The 16,805-nt window shown below is 42.6% G+C and overlaps 1 protein-coding gene across 7 annotated transcripts in view; it reads left to right on the top strand.

Moving 5' to 3' along the window:
* The window catches only part of ttll4 (tubulin tyrosine ligase-like family, member 4), a 102,334-nt gene that overhangs the window by 17,688 nt on the left and 67,841 nt on the right, over positions 1-16,805 (top strand). For 6 of the 7 annotated variants that reach the window (XM_072260963.1, XM_072260962.1, XM_072260968.1 and 3 more), the window contains one exon: positions 12,890-14,417. In XM_072260963.1, the coding sequence (XP_072117064.1) occupies positions 12,967-14,417 (1,451 nt within the window). In that variant the 5' untranslated portion in view covers positions 12,890-12,966. Of the gene's footprint in view, positions 1-12,889; positions 14,418-16,805 lie in introns of those variants that run through there. The other variant, XM_072260969.1, reaches the window with a different exon arrangement.

Genomic DNA, 16,805 nt, shown 5'->3' on the forward strand with positions numbered 1-16,805 from the left:
CTTATAACACCTGTGTGTGTCTCGCTCTCTCTCTCTCTCTCTCTCTCTCGCTCTGTGCGTGTTTCTGTTTGTGTTCCCATGATGCAGCTTTCCTTTCCAGGACATCAGAGATGTCCTCTTTCTTCAAAGAATGGGGTTTCCCTTCCTCCACCATTGATGCTGCCCTCACCACATCTCTTCCAGTTCTCAAACATTCGTACTCACCCCATTTTCCTGTAGCTTTAACAATGATACAGTTCCTTGTCCTTATCTACAACCCTATGAGCCTCTGCATTGAACACATCATTCTCCGCAACTTTCACCATCTCCAAAGGGAACCTACCACCAAATGTATATATTTACCACCACCTCCCTGCCCCCCCGGCTTTCTGCAGGAATCACCCCATTTGTGATTCTCTTGTCCATTCGTCCCTCCTCATTAATTTCTCTCCTGGCACCCATCCCTGCAAGAGGCCAAAGTGCTACACCTGCTGATTCACCTCCTCTGTCACCCCCATTCGGGGCCCCAAACAGTCCTTCCAGGTCAGGTAACACTTCACCTGTGAATCTGCTGGGGTCGTCTATTGTGTCTGGTGCTCCTGTAGTGGCTTCCTCTTCATTGCTGAGATCAATCATAAGCTGAGGGGACCACTTCGTCAAGCACTTCCACTCCATCTGCCAAAAGTGGAACTTTCTGGTGGCCAAACATTTTAATTCCCATTTCTGTTCCAACATGTTGGTTTATGGCCTCCTTTTCTGCCACAATGAGGCCACCCTCAGGGTGGAGGAGTAACACCATATATTCTGTTTGGGTATGATGGAATGATGCCATGAATATTGATTCTTCATCTGGTTTAAGAAAAAAAAAAATAATTTCCTCCCTCCCCATCTTCTATTCCCCACTGTGGAGTCTTGCCTCTTCTCACCTGCCTATCATCTATCTCCCCCTAGTACCTTCCTCCTTCTGTTTCTCCTACGGTCTACTCTCCTCCCTTATCAGATTTCTTCCTCTCTAGTTCTTCACCTTGCCTACCTGCCTGGTTTCATCTATCACCTAGCTATCTATCCTCACCCCCCTCCACCCCACACCTTTTTATTCTAGAGTCTTCCCACTTCCTTTCCAGTCCTGAAGGGCCTCGGCCCAAAACATAAACTGTTTGTTAATGCTGTCTGTCCTGCTGGGTTCCTCCAGCATTTTGTGTGTGCTGTAATAAATAAATAATGCTGAGAACATGAGTTCTGCAGTCCTTGAAATTGAGTCCTTTGGTTGTGGAGTCAGTTCAGTGTCGAGGTGCATATTGAGTGAGCTTGTTATAGGCAAAAAATCATACAACATAGGAGCAGAATTTAGACCATTTGGGCCTTTGAGTCTGCTCTGCCATTCAATCACAGCTGACTTGTCACCCCTCTCAATCTATTTTCCTGCTTTCTCCCCATAACCTTTGACACACTTACTCATCAAGAATGTCCACCTTAAGTATACTTCAGCTCTGTTTTAAAAGGACCAAAGGATAGTTCAGAATTTTAATAAAGTGTGTGCTAGATCAGTTTCTCCATTTGTACAATTGTTTCTTCCATGGAAATTCACCCTATCTTATGCTCTTATCCCAGATGTGCACTGCTTGTTATTGTTCCAGAGCTGCCATCTGTACTTCATCAAAGAGATAAACAAAATAAAGTTTAGTTTATTCTATTAACTACTTGCTGCTCTCAGTCATAGTTCAGTGCTCAGTAAGTTTGTGGATGACACAAAATTAGGTGTTGATAGTAAAGAATGTTATTGTAGATTACAAGGAAATCTTGATCAGTTAGGGAAGCCTACAGCAATATTATGTACTGTTGTGTTGTTGCCTTGACTTGTTGTGCTAAGGCAGGCCACGTGATTGACTTGGACATTTTTATTGTGATCGCAAGTCCCTGTTGGATGTTGGTAAAGTAGTATACTGCAAGTCTGGTTCACTGGTGAGACCAATGGTAGAGGAGCTGCATTGCCTTGGTTGGTGCAAAGACTAGGTCCTGCTGTTACGGTGTGGAAGGGAGCAGAAGCTGGAATCCCTATTGGGTTGGGTGCTGGCTCCTCCTGTCGGTGCTACTCTCCAGTGTCCTCTTGGTGAAAGAACAAGCTGAACCAGGACAACTTGGCGTCAATTTACAGACCACGTCACTCAAGGATTTGAGCTATATTGTTTTTTGTTTCTGTAACTGTACTTTTTCTGTTGTTGCTATGTACAGTTTGCTGTGTGCTGTTGGTAATGTGTTTTGCACTTTGGCCCCATTGAAACACATCATTTGGCTATATTCATGTCTGGTTGAATGATAATTAAACTTGGAAGTTTTGGATACAGCTCTGTCCATTACAGGCAAAGTTCTCCCCAACGTTGTGTACCATCGAGCGCTGCCCCAAGAAAGCAGCAACCTCCAATGACCCCCCCCCCCCCCCTTATCCAGGTCATGCTGCCTACCCAATGTTGCCATAGGGAAAGAGGTACAGGGGCATTGGGTCCCACAGCTGTAGGTTCAGGAGCAGTTATTACCCTTGAACCATCAGGCCCCTGAACCAGCGTGGATAACTTCACTCACCTCAACACTGACTGATTCCACAACTTATGGGCTCACTTTCAAGGACTCTGAAACTCATGTCAAAATTATTAATTAATTTATTTGTTATTACAATGGATTTCAGTTTATTGGTACAGCCATTTATTTGAGACAACTCTTAAAGAACAAAAACTAATTTAAAAAAATAACTGGGATTCTCTTCGTTTATTTAGGACACTGTGCGGCTTAATTGGGATGGAAGACTATTGCTGAACTGTTTCTAACTAGTGTCAGGTGCATGCACTTGTGTTGCAGTTAGACTCTCACCATGCTTAGAGCAAGCAGTTTTTAAATAGCATCAGTTGCACATCTTTGTGTTCAAAAGGCATCGATTTTTGTCACTGATAATAGGTGAGAAATAAGCAGTAAGACAATTTAGAACTGTTTTGCTCATTGCAGTTTCAAACATTCAGGCTTGGAAATGCCAGAAACAGCCGTTAGATTTACAGAGCAAATAGTATCCATTGCACCTGCTTGTGTTATGTTATCTTTTTGGGCCGATGGATGCCCATTTTTTTTTTAAAGCTGTAATTTTTTGATTTTTAAAGATTTTGACTTTATGCTGGAAGGCAGTGAAAGCAGTTCATTATCTGTACTAGGTGTCTGTGTTGATTTTGTTCATTTACAGGCAATCAACCGAACACAGCAGTAATGAATTCTTCTGTTGATAACGTTTGAGAACTAACACACAGTTTTAGAATACTGTAGTAATATTGGTAGTGCTCTAATTTGTTCACTATTTCATCTAAATGTATAATTTGTTACTCATTTAAGCAGTAGTTTGTCTTTGTTATGCCTTTTAACTATTTCCATGACATTTCAGCTAATTGGAGCAGTCATTAACTGGGCTAAAATATACTCAGTGTGTCCCAATTAACCGGAATCCACTGTATTTGATTTTTTTTTTGTACTGCACAGTTTGTCGTCTTTTGCACATTGGTCATTTGTCAGTCTTTGTGTAGTTTTTCATTGATTCTATTGTATGTCTTTATTCTACTGCGAATGACTAAGAAAATGTATTTCAAGGTAGTACATAGAGACATATACGTACTTAGATAATAAATTTACTTTGCCTGAAGCAAGCAGAGGAATTCTCATTAAACTCTATTTAAATCATTAATGTTAGATTGAACATGATTATATGTGATAGTGGGTGAATTGTGACAATGCTGAATTTCTTTATCATCGATACAAATTCTTCCTTAGCTTAGGGGTTTTTCTCTGGCAACTAATAATACTCTGAAGTAGGCTGAGTGGGCTAATAAATTTTGCAAAGTCAAACCAGCATATGACTTGTAATATGAATGGTATGACACTAGGGAGTGCAATGGAAATAGTGGGCATGTAAGTGCATAGTTTGTTGAAAGTGGTGTCATGGATATACAGGGTAGAGTTAAAGGCATTAGCACACTAGCTGTTATCAATTGGGGCACTAGTTATAGTTTAGGAGTTGGGGCATTATGTTACAGGAGTGTAAGTCACACTTGGAGCACTATGTGCAGTTTTGGTCACCTTATTAAAGGAAAGATGCAGTTAAACTGGAAAGAGTGCAGAAAAGATTTATGTGGACCTTGCCTGGACTACAGGGCCTGAGTAATAGGAAGAGGTCGTCTTGGTTAAGTCTTTATTCCTTGAAGCATAGGAGAATGAGGGTGACTTCATGGATATGTTTAAAATTATGTGAAGCATAAATAAGATGGAAGGTAAGTCTTTTCCCCAGGGTAGGGGAGACCAAAACTAGGGGGCATAAATTTAAGGTGAGAGAGGAAAGATTTAAAAGGAATTTGAGGTGAACTTTTTCACTCAGAGGGTGGTGAGTATGTAGAACAAGCTGCCAGGCAAAGGGGTTGAGGTAGGTGTAATAATAACATTTAAGGCATCCATCATTAAGGACCCCCATGAATCAGGACGTGCTGAACAGAATAAAGGGAGTTAGGCAGAAAGCTGAAAAGCAGGACCTCCCGTAGTAGTCTCTGGATTGCTGCCTGTGCCATGTGCCAGTGTGGGTAAAAAATAGGATGATTTGGCAGATGAATGTGTGGCTTAGGAATTGGTGCAGGTGGCTGTTTTTCAGATCTCTGGATCATTGGGATCTCTTTTGGGGAAGATACAACCTGTACAAAAAGGACGAAGTACAAGGGGACCAGTTTCCTTATGGGCAGATTTGCTAGAGCTATTGGGGAGTGTTTAAACTAACTTGGCAGGGGGATGGGAACTGGAGTGATCGAGCTGAGAAGGGGGCGCTTGGTATACAAATAGATGCAGTGTGTAGTGAGATTGAAGAAGGACAGACAAATGACAGAGCAAAATTGAAATCTGGGATGAGTTGAAGTGTAACATGGGAGCAAAATCAAAAAGGGTGATAAATACCTTTAGGGTGTTATTGTAGTGTAAAATAATGAGTGATAGGTGACACATCTTTCATAGTAGAAACTGTTCTACATAATTCACAAACACTGCCTTTGAGTTGTTGCATTCACTTTAAGAGACTGTGTCTGATGTTATGACATCAATGTAACTGCTTTTGGTTTGTTTGGAATGAAAGTAAAGGGGTAAGCAGATAAAATGACATTCGCGCGTTTTTTTCAAAAAATCCTACATCAGTGACCCCAATGCTCTTGAGTGATTCCAGAGTTACTCAACGATATGTCGACCAATGCAGTTGCTTTGGAGCTGCTGGGGCTTTGGTATTAGGGCACTACTGTGCAGTTTGTAGAGGCAGAAGCCCAGTTCATGCTGTGAGAGATTACCACAAACAATACCAAATTTTACTATGTCGTAGCATCTCTAAGTAGTTCCACTGCAGCCAGAGTGGTGAATCTACGTGATAAATGTGTCACTCTGAATACTTTTGTGGGTGAGCATATTACAGTCAAACAGTCTCTCTCTGCCTGGCCTGGGTGACACTAGGCCTTCAGAACTAATGGACCACATGCTGTCTCTCCTGGGCAATCACCATTCTCCCTTTATTTTTAAAGAATTCTTTATACAACAAATGCCTGATCAAGTTCGCATAGCCCTGGCTAATGCACCTGTGAAGGACTATAGGGAGCTTACTAAAATGGCCGATAGTCTACACTCAGCCAGGTAGAGGCGCATCACCCCTCCTCTTTTCGCTGTCTCAATAAGCCCTGTCAGCGGAGCCTCCAGTAGTCTCACGCCTGTGGCTCTGAACCAGACAACGCTGGGTCTATGTCATTATCTCGCGCACTTTGGCATGAACACCAGGAAGTGCTGACTGCGATGAGGCTTCAACAGTGTCAGTACATCGGACGTCTGTGAACACTGTGGGTTCCAGCTGCCAGGGTTGTCTGTTGTTCATTACAGACACCCTTTCAGGGCAACGCTTCCTTTGTTACATGGGTGCTCAAGTGAGTGTACTGCCAGCATTGCACATTGTTTATAAGGCAGAGAGTGAAGGACCTTCACTAGAGGCTGCCAATGGCAGCAGGATTTGGACTTGTGGGATATGATGTGTGACACTCTGCATCAGTAGATGATGCTGCACATGAGTATTTATCTTGGCTGAAGTTGCTAGACCTTTGCTCGGTGTAGATTTTCTGTGAGGCAAAAGACTGTTAGTAGATCTTAAGAACTGCTGGCTTATGGATGCAAGGAACTTTGGGTCATTACCCTGTACCCCCAGTAAGTGCTTCATGCTGATTCTGTCTAGTGTATGCACCATCACGTGAAATCACTCGCCTGCTGAGTGAATTCCCAAACCTCATCAAGGCCACATTTTCCATTACAGTCACAAAGCATGGGGTCGAGCACCACATTTCGATAACTGATTGCCAGACCACGCACATACACTAGACTCAGAAAAGGTGCCCAGCACGGAGGCTGAGATTGCTGATAATGGAAATGCATTGCATTGAATGCAGGTTGAGCTTCACCTCTTCATGTGGTCCCTAAGCCCGATGGTTACCGTGCATGCGGCAGTCACTGCCACCTTAATGGAGGCCACCAGCCTAATTGTTACCTGGTCCCACATATTCAAGACTTTTCACATTTAGCAGTAAAGATATTTTTTTTTCTAAAATGGACACAGTCAGGAGCTACCAAGAGGTGCCTGTGTGCACTGAGGACATCTCCAAAACTGCTGTTATAACCCCGTTTGGCCTATTTGAGCTTCTGTGCATGCTGTTTGGGTTGGAAGATGCAGCATAGACTTTCCAGTGACTAATGGACTCTGTGTTAAAAGACTTTGATTTTCTTTTTGTTTACCTGGATGACGTACTTGTCACCAGTGCATCAAAAACCAAACACATATCACATCTCCACATTCTTTTCAAGCACTTAAGCCAACATGAGCTGATTATTAACCCCAATAAATGCCAGTTTAGGGTTGTCTACTATTGACTTTCTCGGCCACAGCACCCCTGCTGTTAGAAGTTGCCGCTATTATGGGCATTCCATTGCCCCACATCACCAAAGTACTTGGGTGTGATGAGTTTCTATCACAATTTCATTTCAGGAGCTGATGAACTTGTGGTCCCCTTGTATAGTATCCTTAAAGACAGTGCCCCTAATCACATGCTTGTGTGGTCGGTGGACATGACCAGAGTAGTTGACAACACCAAACGAGGTCCTTTGAACGTGACCTTACTGGCGCATCCACTCCCCAATGCACCTACAGCCATCGCCACTGATGCCTCAGACTATGCTGTGGGGTGCTGTGCATGAACAGTTGGAAGCATGTGGCAGCTGCTCACCTTCAGCTAGCAGCCCCACTCCCAACCCCCCAAAGGAAGTACAGGAAGTTTGACTGCAAGCTTCTCTGTCATTTTTGCTTTTACTGGAGGGTTGGCATTTCACAGGTTCATTGACCACAAACCCCTTGTGCACGCAATGGCCAAAGAGTCAGATCCTTGGTCTACAAGGCAGCAATGTCACTTGGCCCACATTCCAGAATTCACAGCACATCGAGGGGGAAAATAATGCTGTGGCTGATTGTCTCTCACAACCTGCTGCCATTAGTGTTGACTATGCCAGCATGGCATTGGCAGCTGACCAAGCTACCAACCCCAGAGGTCCAGGCTTAGAGGACAGCAGTCATGGGCCTCTGGTTGGCTGACTTCAACTTCTGGGATGCAGGACTTTCTCTCCTGTGTGATGTCTCAACTGGTTGCTCTCAACCCATAGTGCCTGAGATCTGGAGGCGCACTCTTTTAATTCCATTCAAGGCCTCTCATATCTAGGTGGGAAGGCTTCACAGAAACTGGTTGCTTTAAAGTTTGCATGGCACAGCCTTAGGAAAGATGCGTGAGACTGGAGTGCAGCATGTTTTGTGTGTCAGCGGGTGAAAATTAACTGTCACATTGGGGCACCATCAGCACCTTTCGAGGTGAGGTCCCTGAGCGATGGTTTGGCCAAGTCAATGAGGGCCTGGTTGATCCTCTTTCCCCGTCCCCCCACCACAGTTTCACACATCTCCTTACCACAGTGGACTGTGCCACCAGGTGGCCAGAGATTGCCCATCTTGCATCGTCGATGGCTGCGGATGTGGCTCAGGCATTCATCAACACCTGTGTCACTCAGTTTGGCATCCCATCTAATACTTCTCCATGTCGAACCTCTAGGCTGCAATGGCCCAGAACTTTGACATTAAATTGCATCACACCAGGGCATATCACCTGCAGTCCAATGGCCTATGCAAGCAGTTTCACCGCTCCTTAAAGGCTGCTTTGAGGGCCTTCCTGACAGGCATGATCGTTTCCCGTGGGTCTTGCTGGGGCTCAGAATGGCTCCAAAGGAGGACTTGCAGCGTTCCACCCTCATCAGTAAATCTTTTACACCTATTTCTACCTTCCATCATGGCGTATAGCACTCTTGTGTTTCAGTTGACCTATGTTCTACCTTGTTTGTTTTTGTCCGCCATGATACACATCATCATTGCCTTAAGCCTGTTCTGCAGTTTGGAATGGGTCGAAATGACTTACTGTAGATAGGAAGTGTAAACCTGAATATACTTATGTAGGTCGCCATAAACAAGCCCAGCAAGACCTGGATGGTTCCACTGTCATTTTCCCATGTGTGAGTCAATCCACCCCAGGATGAACCAGAGATACCTGCTGTTATTCCGACCAAAGCACACAGGACTCGAGCCAAGCTGCTCGTATGAGTTCCAGATGGACTCTCAATGCTGGTTTGGAGAATTCTGAGGTGGGGCTGTGTAGAGTAATGAAATGGGTGACAGATGACACCCATTGTTTGTAATAGAAGCTGTTCTACATAATTCACAACCACCATCATTGAGTTATTGTGTTTACTTTAAGACGTAATGATGTCATATGTAAGGTGACCTCTTTTGGTTTGTTCATAATGGAAGTTAAGGGCAGCGGCTTTTGTTTAGCACGACTTGACTCGCAATTTTTATTCGCAAAATCTTACATTTTATTTGAATGGACATATTATGTGGAATAAGAAGGATGATCTTGTAGTGCAGTTCGTGATTGGCAGGTTTAACATAGGCATCACTGAGTCATGAAGATATAGTTAGGAGCTTAATATCTAATGGTACACATTGTCTTGAAACATCAGGCAAATAGACAGAGGGGGTAGTGTGGCACTGTTGGTAAGAAATTAAATAAAATCCCTACAAAGAGGTGATATAGGATCGGAAGGTGCAGAATCCTTATTGGTAGAGTTAAGAAGCTGCAAGTGTAAAAAGATCGTGATGGGAGTTGTGTACAGGTTCCTGAACAGTGGCCAGGATGTGGGCTACAAATTGCAATGGGAGATACAAATGACAGGTAAAAAGGGCAATGTTGCAACAGATTGCAAAAACCAGGTTTGTACTGGATCTCAAGAGAGACTTTATAGAATGCCTAAGCGATGGCTTTTTCGAACAGTTTGTGGTTGAGCCTACTAGAAGAACAGCAGTTCTAGATTGGGTGTAATGTAATGACTTAGATCTGATTATGGAGCTTAAGGTTAAAGAACCCTTAGGAGACAGTGATCATAATATGATAGAATTCATATTTATCCTGCAGTTTGAGAAAGAGAAGTTAAAATTAGATGTATTAGTGGAGTAAAGGGAATTGAGGAGACATGAGAGGGAGCTAGCCAAAGCTGATGGGAGGGGTACTTTAGCTGAACAGAAATAGCTGGAATTTCTAAGAGCAATTTACAAGGTACAGGAAAGATACATTCCAAAAATGTAGAAGTATTCTAAAGGCAGAGTGACACCTTTAGAATAAGTTGACAAGAGAAGTCAAGGACAGCATAAAAGCAAATGAGAGAGTTTATAATATAGCAAAAGTTTGGGGAAAGTAAGAGGATTGGGAAGCTTTTAAAAACCAGTAGAACGCAACTAAAAGCCATTAAGAGAAAAGATGAAATCTGAAGGTAAACTGACCAATAATAAGTTTTTTCATACATGTAAAGAGTACAAGAGAGATGAGAGTGGATATTGGACCTCTGGAAAGTGATGTTGGAGAGGTTGTAACTGAGGACAAAGAAACAATGAATTAACTCACATATTTTGGTCAATCTTCACTGTGGAAGACACCAGTAGAAAGCCAGAAATGAGAGAGTGTCAGGTGGCAGAAGTGATTGTCATTGCTATTATGAAGGAGAAGGTGCTTTGGAAACTGAACAGTTTGAAGGTGGATAAGTAACCTGGGCAGATGGACTACATCCCAGGATTCTGAAAGAGATAGCTGAAGAAATTGTGGAAGCATTGACAAAGATCTTTCAAGAATTATTAGATTCTGGAATGGTTCCGGAGGACTGCACAATTGCAAATGTCACTCCACTCTTTAAGAAGGGAGGGAGGCAGAAGAAGGAAAATTTTAGGCCTGACTTCAGTGGTTTAGAAATTTGTTGCAGTACATTCTTAAGGATGAGGTTTTCAGGGTACTTGAAACACATGACAAAATAGGCCAAAGTTAGCATGAGGAGAAATCTTGCCTGACAAATATGTTGGAATTCTTTGAGGAAGTAACAGACAGGATAGACTAAGGAAAGTAAGTGGATGTTGTTTATTTGGGTTTTCAAAAGGCCTTTGACATGGTGCCACACGTGAGGTTGCTTAACAAGATAAAACCCCTTGATATTACAGGGAAGATAATAGCATGGATCGAAGATTGACTGGCATGAAGCAAAGAGTCAGAATAACGGGGACCTTTTCTGGTTGGCTGCCAAGATTAGTGGTGCGCTGCAGGATTCAGGGTGGGATCACTTCTTCAAATATGTCAATGATGTGGATGAAGGAATTGGTTGCTTTGTGGCCAAGTTTGTGGACGATACAAAGGTATGTGGAGGGACAGATAGTATTGCGGAAGCAGTGTGTTTGCGGAAGGACTTAGATTGGGAGAATGGGCAAAGAAGTGGCTGATTGAATATAGTGTAGGGAAGTGCATGGTCATGCACTTTGGTAGAAGAAATAAAAACACAGACTATTTTCTAAATGGGGAGAAAATTCAAAAATCAGAGGTGCAAAGGGACTTGGGAGTCCTTGTGCAGGATTCCCTAAAGATTAATTTGCAGGTTGAGTCAGTGGTAAAGTAGGCAAATGCAATGTTAGCATTAATTTCACGAACTCTTAGAATATAACAGCAATGAGGTAATGCGGACAACAGGAATTCTGCAGATGCTGGAAATTCAAGCAACACACATCAAAGTTGCTGGTGAACGCAGCAGGCCAGGCAGCATCTGTAGGAAGAGGTGCAGTCGACGTTTCAGGCCGAGACCAGGGTCTGACTGCACCTCTTCCTACAGATGCTGCCTGGCCTGCTGCGTTCACCAGCAACTTTGATGTGTGTTGCATAAGGTAATGCGGAGGGTTTATAAGGTATGGGTCAGACCACACTTGGGGTGCTGTCAGTTGTTTGGGCCCCTTATCTAAGAAAAGATGTGTTGGCATTGGAGAGACTCTAGAGGAAGTTCACAAGATATGAAGAGCATTTGATATCTCTGAGCCTGTACTTGCTGGAGTTTAGAAGAATGGGTTGGGGGCGGGGGGGGCGGAGGAGCTCATTGAAACCTATCAAATATTGAAAGGCCTAGATAGGATGTGGAGAGGATGTTTCCTATGGTGGTGGAGGGCACAGTCTCAGAATAGAGGGACATCCAGTTAGAACAAAGATGAGGAAGAATTTCTTTAGCCAGAGGGTGGTTCTTTGCCACAGGCTGCTGCGATAGCCAAGTCATTGAGTGGAGCTTGATAGATTCTTGATTAACAAAGACATCAAAGGTTACAGGGTGAAGGCAGGAGAATGTTATTGAGGTAGTCAATCAGCCATGATGAAGTAGTGGAGCAGACGTAATGGGCTGAATGGAATAATTCTGTTCCTGCGTCTTATGGAAAGTCATTTGTCCAACCCATTGTACTTGTGATATCTTGGAGAGTTTGTTTTTAAGCTGCAAAGATGGAAACACCCAGCAAGTTGAGCAGCATCAGTCAGGAGAAGAAAAAGTAGGTCAAGCACTTGTTTCCATGGATAACTGACATGGAAACATTTGGAGATGTTTCAGTAAAATCTTTAAAACTTGGAAAAGGGATGTCTACAAATACATAAACATGCACTTTATACTTTGTCATCCTGTCAATCTTCGGGCCATGCCTCTCAGTCTCGTGCTGATATTATTCTGTGACAGTATGTGCTAGATCATAACTATATGCGCTGTGTGACTATATGCATCGTGTTTTGCACCCTGGCCCTAAAGGAATAATATTTCACTTAGCTTAATACATGTGTATAGTTGAATGATAATAAGCTTGAATTACTCTAGTGTAATTTTTCTTTTAAATGAAAGCCCAACAACCACCCATCATCATTTGCTTAGCTGTTCATATTCTTTGAAAGAATGGCATGGTAGCGTAGTGGTTAACATAAGGCCATTACAACACCAGTAACCCAGATACAATTCTGCTGCTCTTTGTAAAGAGGCTCTATACTCTTGTGACTGCATGGATTTCCTGCAGGTGCACCAGTTTTCTCCCACGTTCCAAAGATGTATGGGTTAGTAGGTTAATTGGTCACATGAGTGTAATTGGGTGACACAAACTCATTGAGCCAGAAGGACCTGTTACTGTGCTGTATCTCTAAATAAAAATAAAAAAATAAAATGTTATTTCTTTGAACAATTCTGGGATTTCACTGATTTCTGTTCTTGGTTAGTTAAGGGTTAGGAAGATGGCTGTCCTCTCTGATATAATCATTAAAATGAATGTAATGTGAGCCATCAATGTGGTGCAAATTTGGTATTCATGATTCCTTGATGCATGTAATACTTTCATTTGTTTTATGTCTAAATGTATTGTTTATTTATCTTTCAGTGCTATTGTTTGACTTGTGTTTTTCAGGTTCACTGAAGGGGTTTTCTGTCCTCCAATTTCACAGCTTCCATTGTTTGCTTGTGTTGTGAATAAAATGGCAGTTCATGGCCTCGTCCAAGAGTGAGGAGTGTGCTACAGATCCCAGTTCCAAGAACTACCACAAAACTTTGCTGAGCTCAAGCATAAAACCCTTCAGAGCTTTTCAAACACAGGAGTGTAGGCCATCTTATTCTGTTGCCCAGCACCCACTATGGGAATGGGATGGTTGCCATGTGATTGTACCTGTAAGAGAAAAAAATGCTTGCTTTGGAATATCTCATCATGTTCCTTCTCACTCCTACCCTGCTATGGCAAGGGGCAATGGCAGACAAGCAATGCCAAGTTCATACAGTGGTTTTCATTCTAATATTTTGGTTAGCCCTTTTGAAACCTCATCAATTTATGATCGAACTAATCACAACTACAGATCGTATCAGAAGCTCGAGTTCCTTGGTTCACGGCTCAGTGGGCTAGGAAATAGAACAATAGCATCTTCATCATGTTTTAATGGATTTATCCATTCAATTCCTTCCAGAGCAACCTCTTGTGACAGCCTAATGAAATGGAACAGTGGTATTTCACCAATTACACACCACTATAATTCCCATAATGCAGGTTGCGAGCTTGTGTCCATGAGCAAAAATAACCCCAATCATATAGGTAAATCTACTTCACTCTATCGGAAACCATTGTTAAACACTAATGCATTTATGAGACCTACCAGTGCCAAAGTGCCTTTGCACCAGAAATGGGCAAAGAGCCCCAAACCTGTGACTTCACATGGAAACAATGAGATTGGAGATGCAGAAAGCCCAGCTAAGTACAATGGGATCAGTGCCAAGGTCTTCCCTGGAAGTCCTGTTCGCCCTAACACAGAGGGTAAAATTGAGCGACCCGTTCATCAAAATGAACATTTCCATAATAACTTGAAGAGTGCTATCAAACTAACAAAAAGCATCCCTGGTGATCCAGAATTAAAATTTACTGAAGCTGTGAAAAGATCATCAGAAGACCGCATTCCAAAGAATAATGTCCATGAGCGATGTGTGACTTTTTCTAAAGAAACTGAAGGCTTGTCTTCCCAAGGTATTCACCTTCACAATGTTACATACAACAGTGCTGGGGGAATATTTAAAAGAACTGCACCAAATCTCATTAAGGAGAGTAATTTACCGTCAGCCTTGAAGTCTGAGTATGTATATACCAATGGTAACTTGGAACATCCAGTTAAGGAAAACAGTGCAAGTAAAGAAAATATCATCACTAGTTCTAGCAAAACATCTGGTGTTTTGTCCACCAGTATGAACATCCACAATAATAGCCCAGTCACCTTACCAGAGAACATTGGTATGCATCAAGGATCTGACCAGACAAAGAAACAGATTATCTTTTCCACCCCCAAAGCTAATGTTGGCTCACTCACACTTCAGATAGCTGCCATGCAGCTCAGGCCTGGAAACAAAATTGTTAACAATCCAGAAAACTCCAAGACCAAGGCAGATTCTCAGGACTCAGAGTAAGTAGTCGTTGTGTTTCAAATTGTTCTTGTGATGTTAGTACACTATCAAAGATGATTGTTCTTGGAAATATTTAGACCATAAGGCGATAAGGCATAAGAGCAGATCTATCGTGTCTACTACCATTCTTTCATAGCTGGTATATTATCCTTCTCAACTTCATTCTCCTATCTTCTTCCCATAAGTTTTGGCGTCCTGACTAATTAAGAACCTACTTAAATATACCCAATGGTATGATCCAAGACCTCACTACTCATTCTCTCAGGACTTTGGCATCCATGATATTCCATAAAATACCCAATTTATTTAAAACTGTACTGGTTTTGTATTTTGAGTTGAAATGATACTGAAGGAATTATCAGGATTGATAGAAATATATAAATTTTGTCAAATTTGAAATCTCCTTCTGACACTATCCTACGATTATGAGAATAGTAAGGTAACACTAGTAGGAGATTTCAAATTTCCTGCTATTGCAAATTTCATGCAAAGTGCCTGGTTAGGGCAGAATTTGTGCAGTACATCCAAGACAGTTTCTTCATGCAATCTATAAGGGAACATTCTCGGGAGGAAGCAATGCAATAGGAAATAAGCTAAGCCAATTTACTAAAGTTGGTGAGTGCATTGGGTCCAATGGCCACAAATATATTGGTTTTAAAATAGTTATAGACAAAGGTAGAACAAGTCCACAGTTTGAACTTTGATGGCATTAGGCAGAACTTGGCTGTCGTTGACAGGGTGACTATTTAAAGGCAAGTAAACAGTTGGTTTTAAAAGTGTAGTATCACGAAACTTGGGGCAGCATGTTCCTGTTAGGGTGAAGGGTAGGCATACCAAGTTCATGAAACCCTGGATGATGAAAGATATTGAGGCTCAGTCAAGCAAAAAGAAGGGATCTTACTTCATGCTTAAGCAGCTAGGTACGAATGAATCCCTCAATGAATATATAAAAAAAAGTTTAAGAGCAGACTTAAGAAGGAAATCAGGAGGGCATATAGAAGATATGAAATAGATTTGGCAAGGGGGGGGTTAAGGATAATTCCAAGAGGGTCTTCAATTATATTAAGGTAAAAGGATGACTAAGGAGAGATTAGGTCCTCTTAAAGACCATCAAGACCATGTGTGGAACAGCTGAGATGTTTAATGACTATTATTCTTCAGTGATTACTAAGGAGAATATCATGGATGACAAAGAAATGAGATAATAAGTAAACATGTGGATCATGTGCATGTTATGAAGATTACGTGGGTAAATGCCTAGGGACTGACCAAGTGCACCCGTGGACATTATGGGAGGTTAAAGAAAAAATTGTGGAAGCCCTTGTGGAGATACTTGCTTCATTAGTCACTGGTGAAGTTCCAGGTATCTAGAGGATGGCTAATGTCCCATGAAGCACAGCATGGACAGGCCAGGAATCTACATGCCAGTGAGCCTGATTCCATTTGCAGGGAAGTTACTGGAGAGTATTCTAAGGGACAAGATCTACCATCAGCAATGGCCATTCCCCTCAACACCAGGTATACTGCTTTGGATAGTGTTGGGGAGGGGGAGGGGTGTTGTGTGGAATGACCTAGCAGAGGAAAGTTCCAGTGGCCAGGTCTCAGGCATTGAGTCTAGCTCTATGGCTCAGAAAGAGAAGACCAGTGCAGTAGTGACAGAGGATTCCATAATTAGGGCAGCAGACAGGCGATTCTGTGGACATGCAAGAGACACCGGCATGGTATGTTGCCTCCCAGGTGCCAGGGTCAGGGGTGTCTCGGATCGGGTCCATAGTGTTCTAAAGGGGGAGAATGAGCAGCCAGAAGTCATGTACATATTGGTACCGACAGAATAGGTAGAAAAGGGAGGAGGTCCTGAAGAGAGGATATAGGGAGATGGGTAGAAGATTGAAAAACAGAACCTTTAGGGATTTAATGTCTGGATTGCTGCCTGTGCCATGCTCCAGTGAGAGTGAGAATATGATAATCTGGCAGATGAATTTGTGGCTGAGGAATTGGTGCAGGGGGCAGGGTTTCAGGCTTATGGAACATTGGGGTCTGTTCTGGGGAAGGTATTACCGGTACAAAAAGGGTGGGCTACACCTGAACCCGAGTGGAACCAATATCCTTGAGGGGAAGTTTGCTAGAGCTGTTTGAGGAGAGTTTAAGCTAATTTGGCAGGGGGATGGGACCCAGCATGATGGGGCTGAGGAAAGGGCAGTGTTTAGTGAGACTGAGGAAGACAAGTAGATGATAGGGGGAAATTGCTGTCAGTGGGATGAGTTGAAGTGTAATATAGGAGTAAAGTTGAAAAGGGTGATGAATGCAGACTGAAGGTGTTATATTTGAATGCACGTAGTATACAGATGATCTTATAGAGCAGTTAGAGATTGGCAGGTATGACATTG

The sequence above is a fragment of the Mobula birostris genome, chromosome 6 (assembly GCF_030028105.1).
Source record: "Mobula birostris isolate sMobBir1 chromosome 6, sMobBir1.hap1, whole genome shotgun sequence".
Taxonomy (NCBI): domain Eukaryota; kingdom Metazoa; phylum Chordata; class Chondrichthyes; order Myliobatiformes; family Myliobatidae; genus Mobula; species Mobula birostris.